The sequence below is a fragment of the Erpetoichthys calabaricus genome, chromosome 12 (assembly GCF_900747795.2).
Source record: "Erpetoichthys calabaricus chromosome 12, fErpCal1.3, whole genome shotgun sequence".
Taxonomy (NCBI): domain Eukaryota; kingdom Metazoa; phylum Chordata; class Cladistia; order Polypteriformes; family Polypteridae; genus Erpetoichthys; species Erpetoichthys calabaricus.
Genome location: NC_041405.2, coordinates 158,471,145 through 158,497,336, shown reverse-complemented (window position 1 = coordinate 158,497,336; position 26,192 = coordinate 158,471,145). Strand labels below are relative to the sequence as shown.

The following is a 26,192-nucleotide window of genomic DNA, read 5'->3' as shown; positions in this document are numbered from 1 at the left end:
GTTGGAATGAAAAATGCAATGCCTTTTTGTAACTGCATGCGTTACAAAATACATTTCAATAGACGGTCCACTGTGAACTTTAACACTGAATATGTCCAACAGGGAGTAACTTCTAGATGGACAGAAATTAGTTTAGCTACCTTAAGAAAAGGGCAAGTGTCTGTATATCTTGTTTTGCTTTGGCCAGGGTTTCTTCTCTGACTAATTTTATTTTATTTATTAGGGGGCTGTGCCCCCTGCTCGCTTCACTCGCCCAACAACACCAACCCCCCGGACTCCCCGGGGTGCGTTATGTGCCAGCCAGTTTGTGTCTCTACTGCTCATGTTGTGAAGGGGGGCTGAATGCACGCTAAGGAGATGCGGACGGATCAGCTGCTGGCTTGCTGCTGCCGAGGTGCGTATTCTGCTTGTCTTGCTGTGCGTCGATCATTTAAAAGCCAGTACAGCAGCTGTCCTTTTGTCTCACTGCCTTGTCTCGCAGGCCGTTAAAGTGTCTTCTGAGAAGATGACATCTCAACCCAACATTTTTTTATTATAATAAAGAGATTTATTAGACGCCTTTTTGCAAGGCAACTTACAAAGCAAATTATAAGACATACAAGTAGGAGGGTGCAACAGAGAAGAAGATAAAAAGGCGAGCACAAGAGAGTAGAACTATGACATTATTAAACCTACAACTAGACTATAACAAACATCGGAATGCTACATACTTTTATCAGTGCAGCAGCAGCTATCCTGTAGAAGAGGAGCTAAGCAGATCCAAAATATTTAATGAAAAGGTGCGTTTTCAAGAGACAGCTAAAAGACATTGGGTGCAGTACCATGAGATAATGGGAGATTCTTCCACAGCTTTGGAGCGAGAAGAGAGGAGCACTGTCCAGTCTCCATCTGCCCTCTTGAGCCTTCCGAGGCGTGTAAGGTGCACTGAGAATGTCTCCGGGGTCCCTGGAATGCAGAGCTCAATACACCTATAAACGTTTTTGCTGTCGATCACCCCAACCAGCAACGCCTGTCTTTCAGGTGGATATGCTTTCTATTACACTATTTTATTTTAATGCAGGTAATGTAATGGAATGTAGAATGGCATCTATTTCTGTTACAGCAGACATAAGCACGTACCTAATTTGAGTGATGAATTAGACTTATTCGCTTTAACAAATGAAGATTTTGAACGAGTCGGTACTGTCATAAACTCTGGATTTGTTTTAGTTGTCCATGCAACTATGCATGCGTTTCATTGTAAAACATTAACAAAATAAATGTCGCCAACGATATATTATAATTCGTTATGATATACGCATGTTTTCGACCGCTGTAAATAGTTTTGTCATGTTCAGTGAAGCAAAAAAAAAAACGATCCAAGTTAACGTCGCCGCGACGTCACGTGACCCGGGGACGCTCGCTTTCGCCGATTAATGTCCTACGCAGAGTTGTGGCGCTTGCGCGTTGGACTGGAAGTGTTTATCGGACAAGCAGATGCTTACTTCTTGGTGTGTGTCCCCCCGAGCCACCTCCAGACGCACCTTCCAGTAAGATTTTTATTGTTCGTTAGTAAATTTACTCGAATGCGGGATGGGTGTCATTTAAATGCCGTGTAAGATATTCGCAGCAAAGTGGGAGACGTTACGTCGCGCCGGCTGTCAGGGCAGAAACCGAAAAGGAGCAGCGAGGTGGCAGGCAGCAAAACAGCATCGGCTACAAACAAACCAGCTCGGTTTTCGTTGTATTTTGCATTTCTATGAACGGGTATTAGCTGTGTCTTACCGTTTTAATGGTGAATGTGTTTCATACACTTTCTTGACGGGTGTTTAAGCGCATATGAAATCGAAATTTAACCGAGTAATCTTCCTTTGAATAAGCCACGTTTTTCAATCAAGACTCCGTCGGTTCAATGAACGCGAAGAGCTCATCGTTAACGGGCCTCGGCAGTCCGCGGATATGGTAGCACTCGGGAGATTGAATAAGCCTCGACGAGCGATCGTGGATAATGTCAATCGGAGTTTGCGTAGTCCGGGGGGGTTGGTGCGATGTCGGCAGACTGGGGACTTGTGACTTGGAGCGTGGAACGGGTGGCGTGCAGGGTGAATTATTGGAAACGTTAACTGTCATGACTTAGGAAAACAAGTAACAGACAGTCTTTTCAGCAGTTGACTTATAAATAACCCATAAAGAAGGGTGAATGTCAGGGCTGTCTTAACAGCATTATTGGTCCCCTGGGAAAGTAGTGTGCTGGGACCCCCGTGTTGATAGCAAAACAGAAACATACGTCAGCATCAGAAACATGGTGGACCCCTGGTCAGTTCCCATATGTTACGACGGCCCTGGTGAGAGGCCATGAAGTTGGCAAACCATAACAGACTGATGCTGAAGTGCATTACAGTTCTGAATTTGTGAATTGTATAATTGAATATGAATGGCATGATTCAGTTTTTTAAGTTTTCATTGAATTGCCTAGTTATGGAAGAAGATGATCCGCTATGACGATCCCTAATGGCTGCTGGAGTATGTGAATTTCTCCTTGGGATTAATAAAGTATCTATCTATCTATCTATCTATCTATCTATCTATCTATCTATCTATCTATCCATCCATTTCCCAACCCGCTGAATCCGAACACAGGGTCACGGGGGTCTGCTGGAGCCAATCCCAGCCAACACAGGGCACAAGGCAGGAACCAATCCTGGGCAGGGTGCCAACCCACCGCAGTCTGTCTATCTATCTATCTATCTATCTATCTATCTATCTATCTATCTATCTATCTATATCTAATGGGAGCAGCCGAAAGAAGAAGTTGTTGAATTGTCTGGTTTTCTTGTAAACACACCGGTTCGTGAATGTCATATTCCCAACACTTAAAATAAGAAAGTATGCAACAGCGATATGAAGTACATTTGGTAGCAATTGAAAATAATACACAAGAACATAACTTAGGGCGGCACGGTGGCGCAGTGGTGGCGCTGCTGCCTCACAGTTAGGAGACCCGGGTTCGCTTCCCGGGGCCTCACTGCGTGGAGTTTGCATGTTCTCCCCGTGTCTGCGTGTGTTTCCTCCCACAGTCCAAAGACATGCAGGTTAGGTGCATTGGCGATTCTAAATTGTCCCTAGTGTGTGTTTGGTGTGTGTGTGTGTGACCTGCGGTGGGCTGGCGCCCTGCCCGGGGTTTGTTTCCTGCCTTGTGCCCTGTGTTGGCTGGGATTGGCTCCAGCAGACCCCTATGACCCTGTAGTTAGGATATAGCGGGTTGGATAATGGATAGTTATGTTCCATCCATCCTACTTGAGATTTACTAGAACAGAATATTTAGCATATGCAAATGTTTAAATCTAACGCATCAAACAACCAAAATGAAATCTGCAGCTTCTGCCACTGGTTTGGTGCTCCAGTGTCACTTCAGAAGGAGTTTGTCCTCCTCAGAATGTCTGACTGCACAATACGACTGCCATTTTAAAGGACATATTCTAGGGTGTTTCCAGTTTGCAGTGCTTAGGACCTCCCAAAAGTGGGCTAAAGAGGGACAGCTGGTCATGGGTGCCCAAGGCTAACTGATGTGCATCGGGAGAGGAGGCCAGCCCGTCTGGTCTGATCTCACTGAGAAGCTGCTTTGATGCTAGGAGTGATTTTTATTTGAAGTCGCGGCTCTGTGGTTAAGGATCAGTGCTGATGTCTGGAAGGCTGTTGGTTCAAATCCTGTTACTGCCAGAAGGGTTACAACGGCAAGATCCTTAACCTGAAAATTGCTCCGGGGGTGCTGTACAATGGCTGACTCAGCACTCTGACCTCCAAAAGTTCTTGTAAAAAGACAATTTCCCTTTGGGGATTAACAAACTATATCAAATCAAATATTAATTACAATATTTTCCATTTGTATAGCGTATTTCTTGCTACTCAAAGTGCTTCAGTGAGTGGGGAGCCACTTCAATCATCACTAATGTGCAGCATCCACTTGGATGATGTGATGGTAGCCATTTTCACTCCAGTAGGCTCTATAGCTGTTAGGTGATGAAGGAGATAGCCAATTAGAGACAGGTGATGATTAAGGGGGCCAGAATGACTAGGCTATGGTGGGCAATTTAGCCAAGACATCAGGATACCCCCTGCTTTTTACGAAGAACCCCCAGGGATCTTTTATGACCACAGAGAGTCAGGACCTCAGTTTTACGTCTCATCTGAAGGACAGCGTCACTTGTACAGCTCGGTGTCCCCGTCACTGCACTGGGCCATTGGGATCCACATTCGGACCACAGGGTAAGCGCTCCCTGCTGGCCTCCCCAACATCTCTTCCAGCAGCAAGCCAATCTTTTCCTGGTTGGTCTCCCATTCAAGTACTGGCCATGCCTGAACATCTTTACCTTCAGGTGCACGACCTCTTCTGAAGTGCAGGTGGCATGGCTGCTGGCATATTCACTCTCTGATTAGCTTGGCAGTGTTGTTATTCTCACACAAGTGCAGTCTGTTGTGCCGGTGACATTTGGGAAGCCTGAATGACTTTATCTAGTGTCAGCAAAGTAGCATTCTTTCTGTTACTGCCAGGATTCGAACCGGCAACCTTCAAATTTCCAGTCCAGATCCTTGAGCCACAACGCTACCTCTGTGCCTTATGGCCATGGAGAAGGCCCTGAGTGCTGCTCTGGTGTTTCAGTTGGCCTCAAAGCACACCATCTCACTATTGTGACTTGCCCACTTTTTGCTCCTTTCAGTTCTCTTCGTTGGTCGTTGACCCTTTCAGTTCCTGCGGCCTGCCCAGCTCCCGTTTTGAAGCCTTTTGTCTCTTTGCATAGAGAGACACACAGTCCAGTGATTGTTTGCGGGAGTCTCATTCATTCACAGGCTGAAATCCAGTGGCTGCTGACCTTCGTACTGGCCAGTGCCAAAACAGATGCTGAGTCAGCCGCTAAAGGGGGTCGCCTTGAAGCTTCGAAATCCACTGGTTCTGGCCCACTTCAAGCACTCGGGGTCTGCCAGCGCCACGGTGGCACTTCCCGCTGAAACTCTGTGAGTGACGCAGTAATCAGCCTGCTGCTGCCCCTCAACTGTTGTGCAGTCCTGTTAGGCCAGGTTTATACTTCACACGCCGTTTGCTCCAGCGGACGCTCCTGCTACACAAGTGTTTTACTATTTATACTTGTGCATGTACTTTAAGTAAATCTGGAAGAATCCACCAGGTGGCAGTGCAAGGTATCATCACGGTGAGAACAGGTTCGGCTTCGCTGTGTTGTGAATTGCATGGAACGCCCGTTAAATTCCGATGACCCCTTATCTCTGAAAAGGATGTTTAATGATTTAATCCATCAATCCAGGGATGTGTCCATTCCAGCAAGCATTGGGCACGAGGCAGAAACAATCCTTAGATGGAGCATCAGCTCATCACAAGGTGAATACAAGCACTCGCATACACTGCCGTCATTTTAGCGTCACCAAATCTGTATATCTTTGGAAGGAAAGTGGAGCACATGGTGGAAACCCAGCTGGAAAAATGGAAACTCCAGGCAGGGAATACCAGCAATGTGACTCACTGAGAGACAGCAGTGCTACCGCTCCGCCACCGTGTCGTACCACATGTGTGTAATTATTAACAGTATTCATTATTTAAGTGAAATTTATCTGTAAAATGTAACATACATACTTTAATACTTCAACCATGTGACGCTGGACAAAACATTACCTGCATTCTCCCAGTATGTGGACTGTAACACCCGGGGAAATAAGACTATTGATTTACTGTATGCAAACGTTAAAGACGCATACAGCGCCACCCCGCTGCCTGCGCTTGGGGAAAGCAGATCATAACCTGGTTCTGCTTCAGCCTCACTATAAACCAAAAGTGAGAGTCCTACCTGTAACCACACGATCATTCAGGAAGTGGACCCCGGAGGCTGAGAATACTCTGAGAGAACTTTTTGGAACTACAGACTGGGATATCCTGCAGGGATCTCATAATGAGAACATTGAGGAAGTTGTTGACTGCACTACTGACTACATCAACTTCTGTATGGACATTGTAGTTCCAGTAAGAACTGTACGCTGCTATGCTAACAACAAGCCATGGATTACAAGTGACATCAAGGGCCTTTTGAACCAGAAGAAAAGGGCTTTTAAAAATGGTGATCAGCATGAGCTCAAGCGCGTGCAGAAGGAACTCCGAGTCCAGCTCAGGGCGGCGAAGGAGCAGTACAGGAGAAAGCTGGAGCAGAAGTTGCAGAATAACAGCATGAAGGAAGTGTGGGATGGGATGAAGATCATCACTGGCTGCAGCTCGAAGCGGGGTACCACCATTGAGAGAGACGTGAAGAGAGCAAACCAAATGAACAACTTCTTTAACAGGTTTGACCACCCTAACCCACTCTCACCTCGGAGTATTGCACCCTCCACACATCCTTCTGCTGATACCAGCATAGGAAAGACATCCCCACCCATAATTACAACAGCGCAAGTGAGCAGAGAGCTGAGGAGACTTCGTTCCAGCAAAGCAGCGGGTCCAGATGGAGTATCGCCACGACTGCTGAAGGTCTGTGCATCGGAGCTGGGGGGTCCTCTACAGCGCATCTTCAACCTGAGCCTGGAACAGGGGAAAGTCCCGAGGCTTTGGAAAACATCTTGTATCACCCCAATCCCAAAGGTATCACGTCCTAGTGAGTTGAATGACTTTCGGCCTGTTGCTCTGACATCACATGTGATGAAGACCATGGAGAGGCTGCTGCTTCACCACCTTAGGCCACAGGTTCAACACGCCCTCGACCCTCTGCAGTTTGCATATCAGGAGAAGGTGGGAGCAGAGGATGCCATCATCTACATGCTACACCGATCCCTCTCTCACTTGGACAGAGGTAGTGGCGCTGTAAGAATTATGTTTCTAGACTTCTCTAGCGCCTTCAACACAATCCAACCTCTGCTCCTTAGGGACAAGCTGACAGAGATGGGATTAGATTCATACCTAGTGGCATGGATCGTGGACTATCTTAAAGACAGACCTCAGTATGTGCGTCTTGGGAACTGCATGTCTGACATTGTGGTCAGCAACACAGGAGCGCCACAGGGGACTGTACTTTCTCCGGTCCTGTTCAGCCTATATACATCGGACTTCCAATACAACTCGGAGTCCTGCCATGTGCAAAAGTTCGCTGATGACACTGCTATCGTGGGCTGCATCAGGAATGGGCTGGAGGAGGAGTATAATCAATCAATGACTTTGTTAAATGGTGCGACTCAAACCACCTACACCTGAACACCAGCAAAACCAAAGAGCTGGTGGTGGATTTTAGGAGGCCCAGACCCCTCATAGACCCAGTGATCATCAGAGATGACTGTGTGCAGATGGTGCAGACCTATAAATATCTGGGAGTGCAGCTGGATGATAAATTAGACTGGACTGCCAATACTGATGCGCTGTGCAAGAAAGGACAGAGCCGGTTATACTACCTTAGAAGGCTGGCGTCCTTCAACATCTGCAATAAGATGCTGCAGATGTTCTATCAGACAGTTGTGGTGAGCGCCCTCTTCTACGCAGTGGTGTGCTGGGGAGGCAGCATTAAGAGGAAAGACGCCTCACGTCTGGACAAACTGGTGAGGAAGGCAAGCTCTATTGTTGGCATGGAGCTGGACAGTTTAACATCTGTGGCAGAGCGACGGGCACTCAGCAGGCTCCTATCAATTATGGAGAATCCACTGCATCCACTTAATAGTATCATCTCCAGACAGAAGAGCAGCTTCAGCGACAGACTGCTGTCACTGTCCTGCTCCACTGACAGATTGAGGAGATCGTTTCTCCCCCAAACTATGCGACTCTTTAATTCCACCCAGAGGGGTAAACGTTAACATTCAACATTATACATAGTTATTGTCTGTTTTTCTGTTTTTCACCTGCATTGTTATCATTCTTTAATTTAATATTATTTATTGTATCAGTATGCTGCTGCTGAAGAATGTGAATTTCTATCTATCTATCTATCTATCTATCTATCTATCTATCTATCTATCTATCTATCTATCTATCTATCTAATGCATTTCATCATGAAAGTGATATCAAGTATAAATCTAAGTATATGAAATGTGCAGAGAGTTGGAATATCATACATTTAATGTTCTCAGTGTGGTGATCTATTGCTGTTTGCCACTGCTGTCAGGTCAGGAAGGAAGCCCCAGGAAAAAAGTCGGCACAAAAGATGGTATGTGAGACTTTTAAAATGTATCATGTCATTACGATCGGGTATATGCAACGCTTGGATATAAAAAGCACCACTTTTTTCATTTGTATGTCGGCATTTTGCTTGACCACATCAAACCATTCATCAAACATCAAAGCGCGCACATTAATCCCGTAGGATCCGTAGGATTTCTGTAACATGTAGATAGTAAACAGAGACTCTGACATCACGTTCTGACTTTTATCACACTGAGCCGCCAAACTTTTTGCTGGTACTGCAGCCCCCGCACACGTCGCATTAATTTCTGATGACCTGCTCAGAGGACACTGGGAAGGCGTGGCAGCCATGATGCGTGCGCGTATATGTTCTGAGCGTGAAGTATAAACGAGCCCTTAAACAAACAAACGCCTCCTGCTGGAATACGAGTACCCGACAGCTTACTTGTGAGGCAGGCAAGATATTAAAAAAAAATAAATAAAGAAAGTGACGGCTGCAGTTTGGCACTTTGAGAAAATTTCTGCAAATGTTTAGAGGCGATCAACGATATTTATTTACATTAACGATGTGTCCAGCCAGTTGTCATTAGACAATATCATCAACCATCGGCGTAGCCCTAGTTTGTATACCATTTTAATGGATACTGTAACCACAAGGGGTGCCAGAGAGCCCCAAACCCAAGACACAGTATAACACCACACGTTATATGAATAAAGAGTACTAGGGGGCTTTGCTCGCCAACCCCCCTGGCCTGCACTATGCGCCAGCCATTTCTCATCTCTGCCGCCTGCGTATGTGGATTTCGCATTCACCAAACAGCAAAACTTTTATTTCTCACGGATACGCCTCTTCATTGGGAAGAAACACAACTTTTCCCTGATGTCAACACGAATTAGACAATCTACAATTCTCCGACTTAAAGTTTAAATCCGAACAATATATTTGATCTCTTTTCGTTGTTCTGTTACTTCGAGTAATAATTTGTTAACGCTAATGCCATCTTTACTATAATTTTTTTGAGACTTTCAAATTTTAGCACTTCCAATATCTGTAACCTGCTGTGCATGTGTATCGCTCCATTTTTGAATTCTTTCCGACATTCTGCTTTGTCATCTACTCTTTGTCTTTTATTTCCGGCCCTGGGCTTGGTTAAATCTCTAGGCACAATGTCTCATCTCACGGGACATGAAAGAATCTCTTCCCAGGCTAAAATGTCTCATCTTGTCCCAGGATTTTTGTATTATAATAGAGAGATTTATTCACACAGGCACCTTTAAACACAATCCTCTCTCCAGTAATAAGCCACAATAAATAGATATAATTTGTCACCTTCCTGTCCCCTCTTCTGAGTGTTGCCTGCTGCCTCCTGACTTGGACTCGATTCAAATAAGGCAGCGGGTTTCCTTTTTAACCCGACTTGAGAATTGCTTCAAGTCTCCTGTCCAGGTCGCCCAGAGCATTTCCGGGTTGTGTGGAAAACGGGGCAGTCCTCCTCCCAAAAGACCCAGACAGGGCTGCATTTCCGGACTTCAACTGCCATGACAACCTGTGGGTGTCCTGCACGGGTTTAGGTCGGCGGGACACTGCCACCTGTCGTGTCGGGGAATGACCTGCTCCCGATGAGCCCGTTCACCTGTTCATTCTATTATTGTCCATTATATTCTATTACTATTCCTTCCGTTATCCCGGCCAGGATGCCTGTCCTTCCTCTCTGGCACTTACAATACATTCTTTAGATAGTATATTTAAATATTGACACAATAAAATAAAGTGGCCAAGAAAAAAAAAAAGTGTATCTTCTAAGGGTGAACTGGGGTCCAAAACTGACAGTGCATTGGATACTAACCCCCCCTTGCACCCCCTTTATTGCAGAAACACACATAGCTTTGTAAGCAAAGTAGTCAACTGTGGTGACCAGAAGCATTTTTGACATGACAGTTCTATTGGTGCCATACCAGAAATGTCTTCTATACGTGTAGACTTCTGTAACGTTACCATATGAAGAATATTGACAAGTCCCCTGATTGTTAATGACTAGTGAAACATTCAACTTCATACTTGTCTTATGCCACAAAGAAATCAATCCTACAGTGGGCTGCTGCTGCTACCTGGTCTGTCTTGATTGGCATCAGATTGGTTTAATATTCTCTGACGTTGTCATGAGCTGATAATTGTAGGTGCCATGAAGGACAAGGGTATGCCAGTTGGATAGCAAAATTACTTCTTGCCTGACCAAAGGTATATAAAGAATGGACCAGCAGAAGCTGGAGGCCAGGAGCAGTTCCGTCACCCATACGACAGGTGGCAGTGGTCCGCTTGAGGCGCCCCCCCCATGTTAGAGTCCGGAAGTCTGGCGCTGTTGGGGTCTCTAGGTGTTGTTAGATGGTGCTTTCAGAGGAGAACCTCCCTGGTTTTCGTATGACCGGGAAGTGCTTCTAAGAGGATACATTATGGCCCCCAGAAGAATTCCCAGGTCCAGCTTAAAAGGAGCCCACTACTTCACCTGGATGGGTCGGAAGGCCATGAGTGACAGTCAACAAGTTGATTATAATTGTGCTTGGTTGCTTTTGCATGTTTGGTGATTCATATTTATGTAATTAAATCCTTTATTTGAGCCTGCTACTGTGTTTACATTGGTGTAGTCGGCAGGATTTCCTTGCCTTCTGTTGTTAGGGTCCTGAAAAAAAATATAATTTAACATAACTGAGACGCATGGGGAAGACCACTGCCACATGTGGTATTGGAGATGGAACTGCTCGTGACCACTGACTTCCACTTCTCTATCCTTTATATACCTCTGGCCAGGCAAGAAGTCATTTTACCATCCAACCTGCATACCCATCTGTCCTTCATGGCACTTTCACAAAATACAGGCATAGAGATTTAAACGCTAAGTAAAAAGAGAGACGGTCAACCAAACTTTTCCAGATGATCGCTTTGCTTATTATGTTTTTTTTTCTTTCTAGTGGTCTACGGATGACTTCCAAGGGAAAGAAGCGTGTGGTTCTACCAACCCGCCCTGAGCCTCCAACTGCAGCCCAAATCCAGGAAGACATTGAAAAGACATCTCCAAATGATCCTGTCTTCACAATGCTCAAGGACACCACTGAAGGTGCTTTCAAAACACATTTAGTGCCTTACATATTAGAACATTACACAGAGTTTGATGAGGACAGGCCATTCAGTCCAGCAAAGCTCATCCAATTCCTCCAAGATAACATCAAGTTGAGTTTTGAAGGTCCCTAAAGTCCTCCTGTCTACCACAGTACTTGGTCACTTATTCCACGTGTCTGTGGTTCTCTGTGTGTAAAGAAAGACTTCATAATGTTTGTGTGAAATTTACTCTTCACAATGTTCCAACTTTGTCCCCATGTTCTTGATAAACTCATTTCAAAGTCACCATCTCGATCAGGTCAGGTCAGGTTGGGAAGCATGCACTGGTACAGAATGTTGCCGCACCCACCACATGACAAAACAGCTCGGGATCCTCGTTGGCAACCCTCCAGACAGACACATGGTCCAGTCCCACCCTCTGGAAATTGACCCTCTATCTGCCACAGCCAGGTGTTACGTGGGCATCCCCTTGACCTGGTCAAGCCACTCAGGTCCTCAACAATGAGGGTCCTGCAAGCCGGAAACCCTCGTGGAATCGCGCCACATGGCCGTAGTGCCGTAACTGACGCTCCCTCACAATGTAGGTCATGTGCCTCATTCAGCACTCCATGAGTAACACAAAGTCAAACCAGTGGTACCCAAAGATTCTCCAAAGAGACACGGTACCAAAGGAGTCCAGTATTCGTCACTGGATAGCGTCCATGTCTCGCAACCATATAGCAAGACATGAAGCACCAGGACTCTAAAGACTTGGACCTTCATCCTTTTGCATAGATATCAGGAGCACCACACACCCCTTTCCAGCTACCTCATGACCCCCCATGCTCTCCCAATCCGTCCACTGACTTCACAGGAAGAATCACCAGAGACATGAATGTCACTGCCGAGGTAAGTAAACCTCTTGACGAGGTCGACACTCTCTCCGCTGACAGACACACTGCTGATGGCCGTGCCCAAGAGGTCATTAAAGGCCTGGACTTTTGGTTTTTATCTGGACACTCCAGACACTCAGACTCCTCACTCAGTCACTCGAGCCCCGATCAGAGCCTCCACTGACTCTGCGAAGGTCCAGGGTGAACTTCTTCAGGCTGGTGGTAAGGCTGTCCTCCTGGCATTGCAAGCAATCTTTGCTTCCATTTGGGAGACGAGTGCCATCCCATCTGACTGGAAAACGGGACTTGTCGTCCCTATCTGGAAAGGGAAGGGTGATAGCCTGGATTGCGGCAACTACAGGGGTATAACAGTGCTCTCTGTGCCGGGTAAGGTCCTTGCTAGGGTCGTCCTCAATAGGATCCGTGAATACTTGCCCACCTACCAGTGACCGGAGCAGTCCGGTTTTACACCTAAGAAGTCTACCATCGACCTCATCCTGGCACTGAGGGTTCTCGTGGAGCGCAAATGCTAATATCGGCAGAGTTTCTTTGCAGCCTTTGCTTTTCATAAATTGTTCGACTCAATTGATCGAGCTGCCCTGTGGGACATTCTGAGACTTTACAGGATCTCCACTTGAGGTTGCTGGATATCATGGCCGGCCTGTACACTGGTACTGTGAGTGCTGTGCAGAGTGGAGGCAAAACCTCTGTGCTTTTCGCAGTTGATTCTGAGGTCCTTCAGGGGTTGTGTTCTCCTGCTACTCTGTTCAATGCTTGCATGGAGTGGGTGTTGGGCAGGGTGGTGGGGTCCGGCAGCTGTGGAGCATCTGTTGGCAAAGAAAGATTCATGTCTCGATTCACTAGACTTATTCCCTTCATAATTTTAAACACTTTAGTCAGTTCTCCTCTTAATCTTCATAGGCTCAGCTCCTTCCTCAAAACTCATCCTCTGTATGAATATTTATGACTGATGGCCAAGCAAGTAGCTGTGAAGGTGAAACTGGAAAGAGTTTAGTGAAAGCATATGACATAAAGGTCACAATGCCATTGAAAGTATCGACCTTAACTCTTTAAAAATATTACAGCAGTTCTAACATGGCACCTTACTTTGTTGTGTGGTTCCTCGCAGAACTAGAGCTTTACCAAAAACCATTTCATTCTGTAAGGGTTCTCTGCATGTGAAGTTGGATCTTTGGTCTTTGAAATGTTTCCTAATACAGTGCCCTCCATAATGTCTGGGACAAAGTCACATTTCTCCCTTTGCTCCACAAGTTTAAAATGACAAATCAGACAAGTCCGATAGGATTAAAGTGCACATTGCAGACTTTCATTTTAAGGGGATTTTCATACCTTTTGGTCACACGCTTTTTCTACACTGACTTCCCGTTTCAGGGCACCATACTGTTTGGGACAGTTGGCGTCACAGTTGTTTGTGATTCCTCAGGTGGGTTCCATGGCTTCATAAGATACCTCGGCCTGCTTCACCCTTTGGAGTCTCTGTGGTCGCCATTGATGGACTGGGTGGTTTCCTCTCATTTGTAACATTTCTTACATTCAGGGTTAGTTTGTGTGCTTGTAGGACTGAGTTCTGCTCCGTGCTATAATCGTCGGATTGGCTGGACCAGAGCTGACTCAGCTGTGGAATGGCTAATAGAGGGAAGCAGCTTGATGGCAGAGGTCTCCAGGACTCTGAACAAATCCTCTTCTTCTTTCAGCTGGTCCTGTTAGGGGTTGCCACAGTGGATCATCTTCTTCCATATCTTTCTGTCCTCTGCATCTTGATCTGTTACACCCATCACCTACATGTCCTCTCTCACCATATCCATAAACGTTGTCTCTTAGGCCTTCCTCTTTTACTGTTCCCTGGCAGCTCTATCCTTTGCTTCCTTCTCCCTATATACCCAGCATCTCTCCTCTGCACATGTCCAAACCAACGCAATCTCGCCTCTCTGACTTTGTCTCCCAATCGTCCAACTTGAGCTGACCCTCTGATGTCCTCATTTCTAATCCTGTCCATCCTCGTCACACCCAATGCAAATCTTAGCGTCTTTAACTCTGCCACCTCCAGCTCTGTCTCCTGCTTTCCCATATAACATAGCTGGTCTCACTACCGTTCTGTAGACCTTCCCTTTCACTCTTGCTGATACCCGTCTGTCACAAATTACTCTTGACACTCTTCTCCACCCACTCCACCCTGCCTGCACTCTCTTTTTCACCTCTCTTCAACAATCCCCATTACTCTGTACTGTTGATCCCAAGTATTTAAACTCATCCACCTTCGCCAACTCTACTCCCTGCACCCTCACCATTCCACTGACCTCCCTCTCATTTACACACATGTACTCTGTCTTGTTCCTACTGACCTTCATTCCTCTCCTCTCTAGAGCATATCTCCACCTCTCCAGGGTCTCCTCAACCTGCTCCCTACTATTGCTACAGATCACAATGTCATCAGCAAACATCATAGTCCACGGGGACTCCTGTCTAATCTCATCTGTCAACCTGTCCATCACCATTGTAAATAAGAAAGGGCTCAGAGCCGATCCCTGATGTAATCCCACCTCCACCTTGAATGTATCCATCACTTCTACCGCAGACCTCACCACTGTCACACTTCCCTCGTACATATTCTGTACAACTCTTACGTACTTCTCTGCCACTCCCAACTTCCTCACCCTGTCATATGGTTTCTCCAGGTCCACAAAGACGCAATGCAACTCCTTCTGGCCTTCTCTAAACTTCTCCATCAACATCCTCAGAGCAAACATTGCATCTGTGGTGCTCTTTCTTGGCATGAAATCATACTGCTGCTCTAATCATCACCTCACTTCTTAACTGAGCTATTTGTACAGAACTCCTGGAGCAATTGCAGGTTAAGGGCCTCGCTCAAGGGCTTTATGATCAGAACAGCAAGTCTGCGTTTATTTCTGTTTTCTCTTAGGGAAAGCAGCTGCTGAAACTGTAGTGATGCCTAAAACTGCTTTTAAAGAGGAAGCTTTAAGTAAAACTCAGGTCTACGAGTGGTTTTCGCGTTTCAAACGAGTGGAAATGTCACTTGAAGACCAACCGAGAGCTGGCTGACCTTCTGCAATTAGGAAGGATGAAAATCTTGAAAAAGTTCACAATGCAATTTACGAAGATCGTCGTCAGACTATTGAAAAGATTTTTGAATTGACTTGTGTGTATCTTGAAGTTCTTGCCACCTTCTCTTCTCGCCTGCTCTTTGCACCGTGCGACTTTTTCTTGTTCCCGCATATGAAAAATGAACTTGAAGGAAAGTGTTTTTGTACCATGGAGGAACTAAAAGAAAAATTACTATAGACATAGGACAACGTTCCTCTTCAGCGATTCCAAAAATGTTTCCACTAGTTGGAAAACCATTGGGACAAGTGCATTCATTTACATGGAGAGGACTTTGAAGGAGACTAAAGTCTCAATAAGTATCAATTTTTAATACAATTTTATTTTTTCAATTAATTAATTATAGTTAATAGATATCGGATCACTATCACCCCAACACGGTTAAAGTTCCGTATTTTTTACGTGCCCTTTTACGTTTGTAAACCGTGCTCGAACAACACCTGCTTATTTGTCAAAGATTGTTTTGTATCTTTTGCTTGCTCGCTCCACAACACTGGCACAAGCCGGCTCTGTCCACAGCACGTGTTTAACAGCACCTTCATTTTATAAAAAAAGTTTTCTGTCTGTTTTAAAAACATAACGACCCTGACTAGAATTGCACAAATAGCTGTGCTATTAGTCTGGATTAAAAGCATGAGCTTCAGCGTTCGCTTTACTAAGTAATTTAAAATTGTCCACGTGTTTTAAGATCAAATAAGTTATTACGTTTGTGTAATTTTTGCCATGGACATTCAGAACTTGAGTGTAGAGAAGTCCTGGATTATTGTGCTGGCTGGTACTGGTGTGTATGATCCTGATCATATAAACCGAGAAGGTATCATGGGAACTTGCGTCCCTCCATTATCTTGATGTGTCTTGTTGTTCCTTCCACAGAGATGCCCTTCACTACTTCTACCCCAAATATGGACAGTGAGCTGGAAAGGAAATACCAACAAAGCCGGCGATACTACGACTTAAATGAAAAGCTGCTGCAGATGCGAGGAGAAGTGGCCGCCAAAAGGCAGGAGCTTCAAGAAACAGGCAGGCGGCTGGAGGAGAGCACAGTTGACATCAAGGGGAAGTCACTCTGAGGAATCTTTACAAAGATCGGTAATTTAGGATTTGCACTTTTGTCGCTGTGCTGGTCCCTTAATGGTGACGGTATTATCATCCCGTGGAAAGACGTTAATGGAGGTGGCAGGGCCAAGCCGAGCATGATATTGAAATATTTAAAAAAAAAATTTTTTTGGCCTTCCTGGGCCACAAAACCAAAATTCCACCTCTTAACATTGTGGACTGAAAAGGAAAGACGTCAGTCCACGATGACATATACATTCATGAAGTACATGTCGCTTTACACGTCTACAGAAATGGCTTGGCTGCAGTTAATCAATGGGGCTTTATTTTCTAAAACTATATTTGTTTTCAGACTTGACGCTTACAGAAGCAGGCATACGCATCTGAGGAATACAAAGAATTGTCCTTTGTTCACAAATAAAACAGCACAGGATCTCCTGACGTCACTTTTGCTCAATCTGTCTTGTTTTCATTTTTTTTTCTCTTTGTCTGTCTCAGGGTTTCAGGAGAGCGTAAGGCGGTCGTTTTTTGCCTGGCACCTTTGTAGTTTAGTGTTGCAAGCTCATCTAGGGGCAAATTAAAAATGAACCGTGAACTGCACATCGTAAGATGGCAACCCTGCCTGCTCTAACGCTCGTCATGTGGCCAATAGCGTTAAGATGGCCACTCACTAACAAAGCCAGCTAAGCTCTCTGTTGGTGAAATAAGCTTTTTCCAAGTGATCTTAGAATTTCCTTCGTGTCCATCATATCATTTGCGTCATAGTTTCTGTCAAATGTGATTCTTTCTCTTTTCATTGTTGTACTTTTTTTAAAGACACTCCATTACTGATGATGTTGAGCACATAAAAGCACCACGCTCTTGTGATGTCTTTGTAAAGTGCGAGTTTTGATTTCAGGGTCGTTCTGAACACAAATACCAAGACCTGAATCAAGGCTTTTACCAGCGTTTCTCAACCTTTAAGTATTTGCGACCCGAGTTTTCATAACAGTTTTAATCGCGCCCCGCTAACGTTTTTTTTGAAAGGAGCCCACTAATACCAATTTCTTCTTTTTTAATTAATGATATATCATAGATGCATATTTTATTATACAGTGGGTACGGAAAGTATTCAGACCCCCTTCAATTTTTCACTCTTTGTTATATTGCAGCCATTTGCTAAAATCATTTAAATTAATTTTTCCCTCATTAATGTACACTCAGCACCCCATATTGACAGACAAAAAAAAAGAATTTTTGAAATTGTTGCAGATTTATTAAAAAAGAAAAACTGAAATATCACATGGTCCTAAGTATTCAGACCCTTTGCTCAGTATTTAGTAGAAGCACCCTTTTGAGCTAATACAGCCATGAGTCTTCTTGGGAAAGATGCAACAAGTTTTTCACACCTGGATTTGGGGATCCTCTGCCATTCCTCCTTGCAGATCCTCTCCAGTTCTGTCAGGTTGGATGGTAAACGTTGGTGGACAGCCATTTTTAGGTCTCTCCAGAGATGCTCAATTGGGTTTAAGTCAGGGCTCTGGCTGGGCCATTCAAGAACATTCACAGAGTTGTTGTGAAGCCACTCCTTCATTATTTTAGCTGTGTGCTTAGGGTCATTGTCTTGTTGGAAGGTAAACCTTCGGCCCAGTCTGAGGTCCTTAGCACTCTGGAGAAGGTTTTTGTCCAGGATATCCCTGTACTTGGCCGCATTCATCTTTCCCTCGATTGCAACCAGTCGTCCTGTCCCTGCAGCTGAAAAACACCCCCACAGCATGATGCTGCCACCGCCATGCTTCACTGTGGGGACTGTATTGGACAAGTGATGAGCAGTGCCTGGTTGTCTCCACACATACCGCTTAGAATTAAGGCCAAAAAGTTCTATCTTGGTCTCATCAGACCAGAGAATCTTATTTCTCACCATCTCAGAGTCCTTCAGGTGTCTTTTAGCAAACTCCATGCAGGCTGTCATGTGTCTTGCACTGAGGAGAGGCTTCCAACAGGCCACTCTGCCATAAAGCCCTGACTGGTGGAGGGCTGCAGTGATGGTTGACTTTCTACAACTTTCTCCCATCTCCTGACTGCATCTCTGGAGCTCAGCCAAAGTGATCTTTGGGTTCTTCTTTACCTCTCTCACCAAGGCTCTTCTCCCCCGGTAGCTCAGCTTGGCCAGACGGCCAGCTCTAGGAAGGGTTCTGGTCGTCCCAAACGTCTTCCATTTAAGGATTATGGAGGCCACTGTGCTCTTGGGAACCTTAAGTGCAGCAGAAATTTTTTTGTAACCTTGGCCAGATCTCTGCCTTGCCACAATTCTGTCTCTGAGCTCTTCAGGCAGTTCCTTTGACCTCATGATTCTCATTTGCTCTGACATGCATTGTGAGCTGTAAGGTCTTATATAGACAGGTGTGTGGCTTTCCTAATCAAGTCCAATCAGTATAATCAAACACAGCTGGACTCAAATGAAGGTGATCTCAAGGATGATCAGAAGAAATGGAAAGCACCTGAGTTAAATATATGAGTGTCACAGCAAAGGGTCTGAATACTTAGGATCATGTGATATTTCAGTTTTTCTTTTTTAATAAATCTGCAACAATTTCAAAAATTCTTTTTTTTGTCTGTCAATATGGGGTGCTGTGTGTACATTAATGAGGAAAAAAATTAATTTAAATGATTTTAGCAAATGGCTGCAATATAACAAAGAGTGAAAAATTGAAGGGGGTCTGAATACTTTCCGTACCCACTATACCTACTTAACTTTTATCGACATTTATCTAACTCTATATTTATTTTTCTAGTATCAGAAGGTACAGGTAGTTTAAGTTAATTTGTTTTGGTTTCAATAGATGTATTTTTCATATTTTCGATTCTCGTTTTCTTTTTTTCACATCTTCGTGCCCCCCTTTTTGTTACTTCGTGCCCCCCTAGGGGGGCCCACCCTACAGATTGAGAACCACTGGCTTTTACCAAATAAAGGATGATGATGATAACCTGCTGGAGCGAAGAGCTCGGCTTAAGACACCGTAGCACATGTGCATGAAATCGGGGTCCTTTATGTTCCTTACTCCATGACGATGTGGTGCAATAGCAAATATAGACTGACTGGTAAGAGCTGGGTTGGTATATCCTGTAATATACAAGGCCTGCAGTGAGACTTGGACATTTGTAGGGACAATATCAGCCAGATTTTACTTAGCCTTAATATGTGAATAACCTCCTTGGTGTTCTTTGCAACTACGGTTAAGCCCTAGTGCCTCTCAGTCTAAGCTGTAATGAAGTGTTAAGTCTGAATAATGTTTGGGGCAGTTTTCTGCTGCCATCTAGTGGTTGAAATAATATTTTGCTGTGAAATATCATGACTAGTTCTATGCATTTTGCCACTCTATGGCAACTTATTAATATTCACGAGTTGGGTGGATCCTTCAACTAAAACACACACACAATGGCACGTAAATAAAAAGCTGTAAAGCCAATTTTAGAACAAACTGAAACTGAACCTTTAGTTGAATCAAGTGTTAGTGACGAATAGTGAAACCGATGCTTCCAAACAAATCACCAGGGCCAGAGGAGATTTACCCTCGAGTGGCCTAAGGAGGTTAGCAAAGTACTCATATAAACCCTTGACACTTATTTTTAGGAATACACTGTGAATCTGAGGAAATTCTGAAGGACTGGAAAATGTCAAATGTTATCCCTTTACATAAAAAGGAAGATCAAGCAGATGCTCTAAACTTGCATTTTTCTGAGGTCTTCACAAGTGAGGAGGTGGATAACCCCCCACAGGTCAATGGGACTACTAAGGAGGTACTGAGGGATTTGGAAATTGTAGAGGGAGAAGAGCTGCTCAGATTAAATAGGCTGAAATCAAACAAATCACCAGGACCAGATCAGATCATATTCACCCTCGAGTTGTTAAAGAGGCTAGCGAGTACAGATATAAAGCCTTGATACACATTTTTAGGAAGTCACTGCACACTGGAGAGATTCCAAAGGACTAGAAAATGGCAAATATCATCCCATTACATAAAAAGTGTGACAGAGCAGATCAAGCAACTATAGGCCAGTAAGCTTAACGTGCATCACAGGAAAATTAATGGAAGAAATTATTACGGATAAGATTGAGCAACACCTAGCAAGAACAGGAGTTATTAGGAACAGTCAGCATGGGCTCAGAACAGGGAGGTCATGTTTTACTAACAGGCTGGAATTCTATGAGGATCCAACAAAAGGATACGATCAGAGTGGAGCAGATGAGATTATTTATCTGGACTTTCAGAAAACATTTGATGAGGTGCCACATGAGAGGGTGGACATCAAACTAAAAGAAGTGGCAGTTCAGGGTGTGGGGTGTAGATGGGTGCAGAATTGACTCAGAGACAGGAAGCAGAGGGTGATGGTGAGAGGAGCTCATTCAGAAGAGTGGTGACCAGCAGGGGGCAGTGCTAGGGCAGCTGCTACTTTTAATATCTATAAATGATTTAGATAGGAATATAAATAACAAGCTGGGTAAGTTTGCAGATGATGCCAAGACAGGTGGACTGGCAGATAATCAAAAATCTCTGATCATCAAAGAAGGACTTGGATAGCATACAGGCTTGGGCAGATTTGCACACAGGAAGTAAAAATGGGAGGTTTGAATACACGATGGGAGGTCTGAAAATCGAGAGTCCACCTCATGAGAAGGATTTAGGAGTCGTAGTGGACTCAACACGATCAACTGCCAGACAGTGTTTAGAAGCCATTAAGAAGGCTAACAGACTGTTAGGTTATATAGCGCCTTGATGTGTGCAGTACAAGTCACAGGAGGTTCTGCTCAAGCTTTATAACACACTGGTGAGGCCTCATCTGGAGTCCTGTGTGCAGTTTGGGTCTCCAGGCTACCAAAAGGTCATAGCGGCACTAGAGAAGGTCCAGAGAAGAGCGACTAGGCTGATTCAGGGCTACAGGGGATGAGTTAGAAGGAAAGATTAAAAGAGCTGAGCCTTTAAAGAAGATTAAGAGGAGACCTGACTGAAGTGTTTAAAATCATGAAGGGAATTAGTCCAGTGGATCAGGACGATGATTTTAAAATGAGTTCATCAAGAACACGGGGACACAGTTGGAAACTTGTGAAGGGGAAATTTCACACAAACATTAGGAAGTTTTCCTTTACAGAGAGAGGCATAGACACTTGGAATGAGCGACCAAGTAGTGTGGTATACTTTATGGTCCTTCAGAACTTGACTTGATGTTATTTTAGAAGAACTGAGTGGACAGGGCTGGCAGGCTTTGTTGGGCTGAATGGCCTGTTCTCGTCCAGATTGTTCTAATCCGGCACTGTACGACTGAAATGCTTTGATATGCCTGGTGACCTCAGTCTTTTAAAGCTGTGGGTTGCTGTATCTGTGTGGCAAAATGACTGCAATCGGGTTTAAGGACAAGAAAGGCGTCAGGCTCCTAAGCTCTGTTCACAATTCAGCCACTGTCAGTGTTTGTGTCAATGAAATGCAGAAGTGACTACGTCTTGTGCTGTGGCAGCCTACAGTAACACAAGGGGCACATGTATTATCGCTGATCAGGCGCTGACATTCTCCCTCATCATGCACAAGCAACAGAACAAATATAAGAAAAGCACAGAGAAATGCAATTCTGATTATGCAAGAATGGGCTGCCACCAGTCAGGATTGGGCCCAGAAGGTGATTGCCAGCCTGCCAGAGTGAATTGCAGGGGTCTTGAAAAAGAAATAAGGGCCAAAACTGCAAATATTGACTCACTGCATAAACTTTATGTCATTGTCAATAAAAACCTTTGAAACTTCTGAAATGCTTGTAATTCTACTTTCAGTACACCATAGAAGCCTCTGACAAAAATATCTAAAAACACTGAAGCAGCAAACTTGAGAATGACACAAATATTAATTTTCACAAAAACATTTGGCCACAACTGTAGTCCTGAGGAACAGACTTGCTGGTACCCCTGGAGCCCAATAGAGGGAGCTGTGGGATTTGGGAGTCCGTATTCCATGGGGCTTCCACCTCACCCAGAAGTGCTTTGGAGCTGCAGCATCATATCAAGGGAAGCACTCCCAGGAGAATTAGAATAAAAGGAGCTGCCTACCTCACATTGATGAGCCAGAGTCGGGTGGACGCAGAAGACGCTTACAAGGAGGAGTGGAAGAGGCAGTGAGTGACCGAGAGCGAGAGAAAAGAAGACAGTGTGATTTATTGTGCTTTATTGTACTTGTGGCTGCGATTGTGGTGGGAAACGCTCATAGGGAAGAGTTTGCCACAAATAAAGACTCCTTGTGCTTTGAACTTGTTTAAGAGCTGGAGTGCCCCCTACTGTCCACAATACATTTTAAAATGCTTTTGAAGATAAATAGCGTTTTCCCACATTTTTCTTACCATTTCTACCATTTTGAGGAGTATCTGTGGGCGGTTGCTCTTGCTGGTGGTCGTTGATTGGATTCCACCCACACCTCAGAACTGTAGCCTCCCTAACGTTATGTTTACCCAGGAAAAATGAGCCAAAAAACGTACAATTTCTTTTCAACAAGAAAAAATGTGATTACGTGTTACCGAAACACATCAATACCAAAACATCGAAAGGCCTGTCAAGTGTCCCCTGCTATACTGATGCAGATTTAGTACACGTCCTTAATGTGACACGTTTTGAAACAGCCACCAATGCACAGCCCGACGTCACAATCGGGACAAGTAGACGTGTGTCTTTTTCTGCACTTGTCTTATATTTTTTTTCTGTTGCTTGCAAACAAGTGAGTAGAATATCCGTGATGGATCCGCACAATCGACCCACCGCTTGTGTAATTGTAGGCTACCACAGTGCAAGGCTGAGCGACTTCCACATTACCACAGAGACACAAACGTCGACAGTTACCGCATTGTGAATTGTGCTTAGGGTGGGGGGGCTGACGTCTTGCTTGCTCTTGCACTCGATCTCAAATGTTACACCTTTTTGTCTCACCGCTAATATCGAACCCTGCTGAAGCTTCAAACAACCAAATTCAGCAAGCGTATCACAGTGGTTTGGGCGTACAGTGCATTATCGTGCACCAGTAATGGCGCACTGCATGATAACGTGCAGTGAATCCACTTGACTTGAGCAGTCCTAGTTTTCCTCCTCTTTCTCTGTACGTTTAGCATTCGTTTGCTCAGATCTTGATGCGTTTGCTCCTTCCTGTGCAGGTCTCTTCTCCACTCTAGCGGCCCACTTCTTCTCTTTCATCAGCATCTTTTTGCGTTAAAACTGATCAAGTCAGTGTTTGTGTTGCAATTACTTAGTACATTTTCTTTAATTTTTTCACTTAAGCTGGCACTTAAGTCTTCAGTCTAACTCAAGAATGATTTAAGATATGAAGAGGTAGAGGAAGTGATGGAGAAGGTGGTAGGGAATGAGAACGGCGCCCATACGCATGCTGGCCACTGCCGACAGTTGATTCTACAATAAAATAAAAAGAGGAATAACCTTGGGAGTCAATCATCACCCCGAAAGCAGATAGTAGGCGTCACGTAGTGTATGTGTACCAAATTTCAGGTCAATAGTTCGAACGGTGTGTGAGCTGCCAGTGATTTAAAATCCTGGACAGACAAATGGACAGCCAGAGTAATGTATTATATGTAAAGAAAACCCAACATCTGTCTGTTTGTTTGTATGTCTGTCCGCTTTTCACAAGAGAATTTGGAAAATAAAAATGAATTAGCACAAGCAGATATAAACCTTAGTGTGATCTTTTATAAGCATTAAACTTAGTGTGAGTTAGGTATGTTAAGTAAATAGTTAAATACAGGCATATGCCATATTTCTTTTTTAGTTAAATCTCAGGGCAAAACCACCGATATTGAGCAACTCAGAAAGACAGAGAAGGAAGAGAAGGACGTACAGAAACTGTCCGAGGACAGAGAAGGGGGAACGCCTGTTGTTAGAAGGACGGTTAGGAAATTAAGGGAAGCAAGGAAAGAAAGTAAGAGATAAACTGAGAATGCGCCGCCCTGCTGGCCACCGCTGAGAACTGATTCTACAATAAAATAAAATAAAAATAAAAAGAGGAATAACCTTGGGAGTCAATTATCACCCCGAAAGCAGACAGTAGACATCACGTAGTATATGTGTACCAAATTTCAGGTCAAACGGTTTGCGAGCTACAGGTGATTTAAAATCCTGGACAGACAAACGGACGGCCACAGTAGCATATTATATATAAAGACTAGCAAAATACCCGCGCTTCACAGCGGCGAAGTACTGCTTTAAAATTTTTATTAAGAAGAAAAGTAAACCATTTTAAACTGAGGGAAAATATACCAATAATTATTTGTTAAGGATCTCTTTGTATACCATGTTGTCAGTTCGCCCCTCTGGTTGTAATATGACCAAGCTGTGTGCTGAGCTTACTCTTGAGCATGCAGCGTACAGTTGGCCATGTGAAAAGCAATCTCGCCTCAAATCAATGCCAACCTTTTGTAGGGTCTGTCCCTGAGACTTATTGTCATTGCAAAGCAGAGCCTTACTGGAAAGTGAAATGGGTTTCATCGATAACTTTGCATCCAGCATTTGAGAGTTTAAACATTCATAAACATCAAAGTGTCCACTACTTATATCGTCACCTGTGAATCTAAGACGTTTAAGAGGCATTGCCAGTTCTCCAAAGGTGTAAAATATTTGGCCATTTCTGTACACTTGAAAGCGACAACCGAACAATTCAGCAGCAGCCATCAACTCACATGCAGAACCATAGGTGAAGGGCTTAAGCATTTCAGTCTTATAGTGCTCCTGTACCGTCATCAGTCCACACCTTGAACCTGTCCCAGTCATTCAATACATAAGACACAATGTTCCTCCGGATATCAAGAGTGAGCCTGATATGGCCGTGCAATATGTAACACAGAGAATGGAAAAGGCAGTCGCCATCTCCTGGCATGGAAACCACTCGGTAAGTGACAGTTCTTTGATCGATGGTGATCACCTCCATAGACATGTTAATGGGGGTACGGTTGGAACGAAAAAGCAAATGGGTACCTGAACAATGTAAACTAAGTCTAAAATACCTACACAATAACTATAATCATAATAACAAACAATAAAACAGCGGAGAAGATGTAGATTAAATAAAAAGGCTGCAGTTATCAGCAGGGAGACATGAATACCGTGGCGAAGCAAGGAAGGGAATGAAGAGACCGGAGCGACAGACGGCCTTATATTAGGCAGGCAGCCAACTACGTGGGAGGCGTGGGGATGGGGGACCCAACGGCGCCTCACACGGCGAATGAGCTGCAGGCTATGGACGTACAAGTGCATCCGGAAAGTATTCACAGCGCATCACTTTTTCCACATTTTGTTATGTTACAGCCTTATTCCAAAATGGATTAAATTCATTTTTTTCCCAGAATTCTACACACAACACCCCATAATGATAACGTGAAAAAAGTTCACGCTGACGGCTTCTACAAACATTGGTGACAGAACGGGTCACTCTCATTAGCTCAGTGAATTCAAGCCTGGTACTGTGATAGGATGCCACCTGTGCAATAAGTCCATTCGCCACTAAATTTTCCACAGTCAACTGTTAGTGGTATTTTAACAAAGTGGAAGCAACTGGGAACAACAGCAAGGTGGTAGGCCACGTCAAATCACAGAGCGGGGAGAGCGCATGCTGAGATGTGCAGAAGTCACCAACTTTCTGCAGAGTCGATAGCTACAGACCTCCAACAGCTCAAGAACAGTGCAGCGTAGAGAGAGCTTCATGGGATGAATGGGTCTCCATGGCCGAGCAGCTGCAGCCAACCCTGACATCACCAAGTGCAGTGCAAAGCGTCAGATGCAGTGGTGTAAAGCCCACCATAACACCACTGGACTCTCGAGCAGTGCAGACGTGTCCTCTGGAGTGACGAATCACGCAG

The 26,192-nt window shown here is 44.5% G+C and overlaps 1 protein-coding gene across 1 annotated transcript; it reads left to right on the top strand.

The window, feature by feature from the left end:
• The first annotated feature begins 1,405 nt into the window (after positions 1–1,405).
• Positions 1,406–17,567, top strand: c12h19orf25 (chromosome 12 C19orf25 homolog). Its single transcript, XM_028816617.2, has 3 exons — positions 1,406–1,529; positions 11,106–11,251; positions 16,140–17,567. Exons 1-3 carry the CDS (start codon positions 1,477–1,479, stop codon positions 16,334–16,336), a joined length of 396 nt encoding a protein of 131 aa, XP_028672450.1. The 5' UTR covers positions 1,406–1,476; the 3' UTR covers positions 16,337–17,567.
• Positions 17,568–26,192: the final 8,625 nt, after the last annotated feature.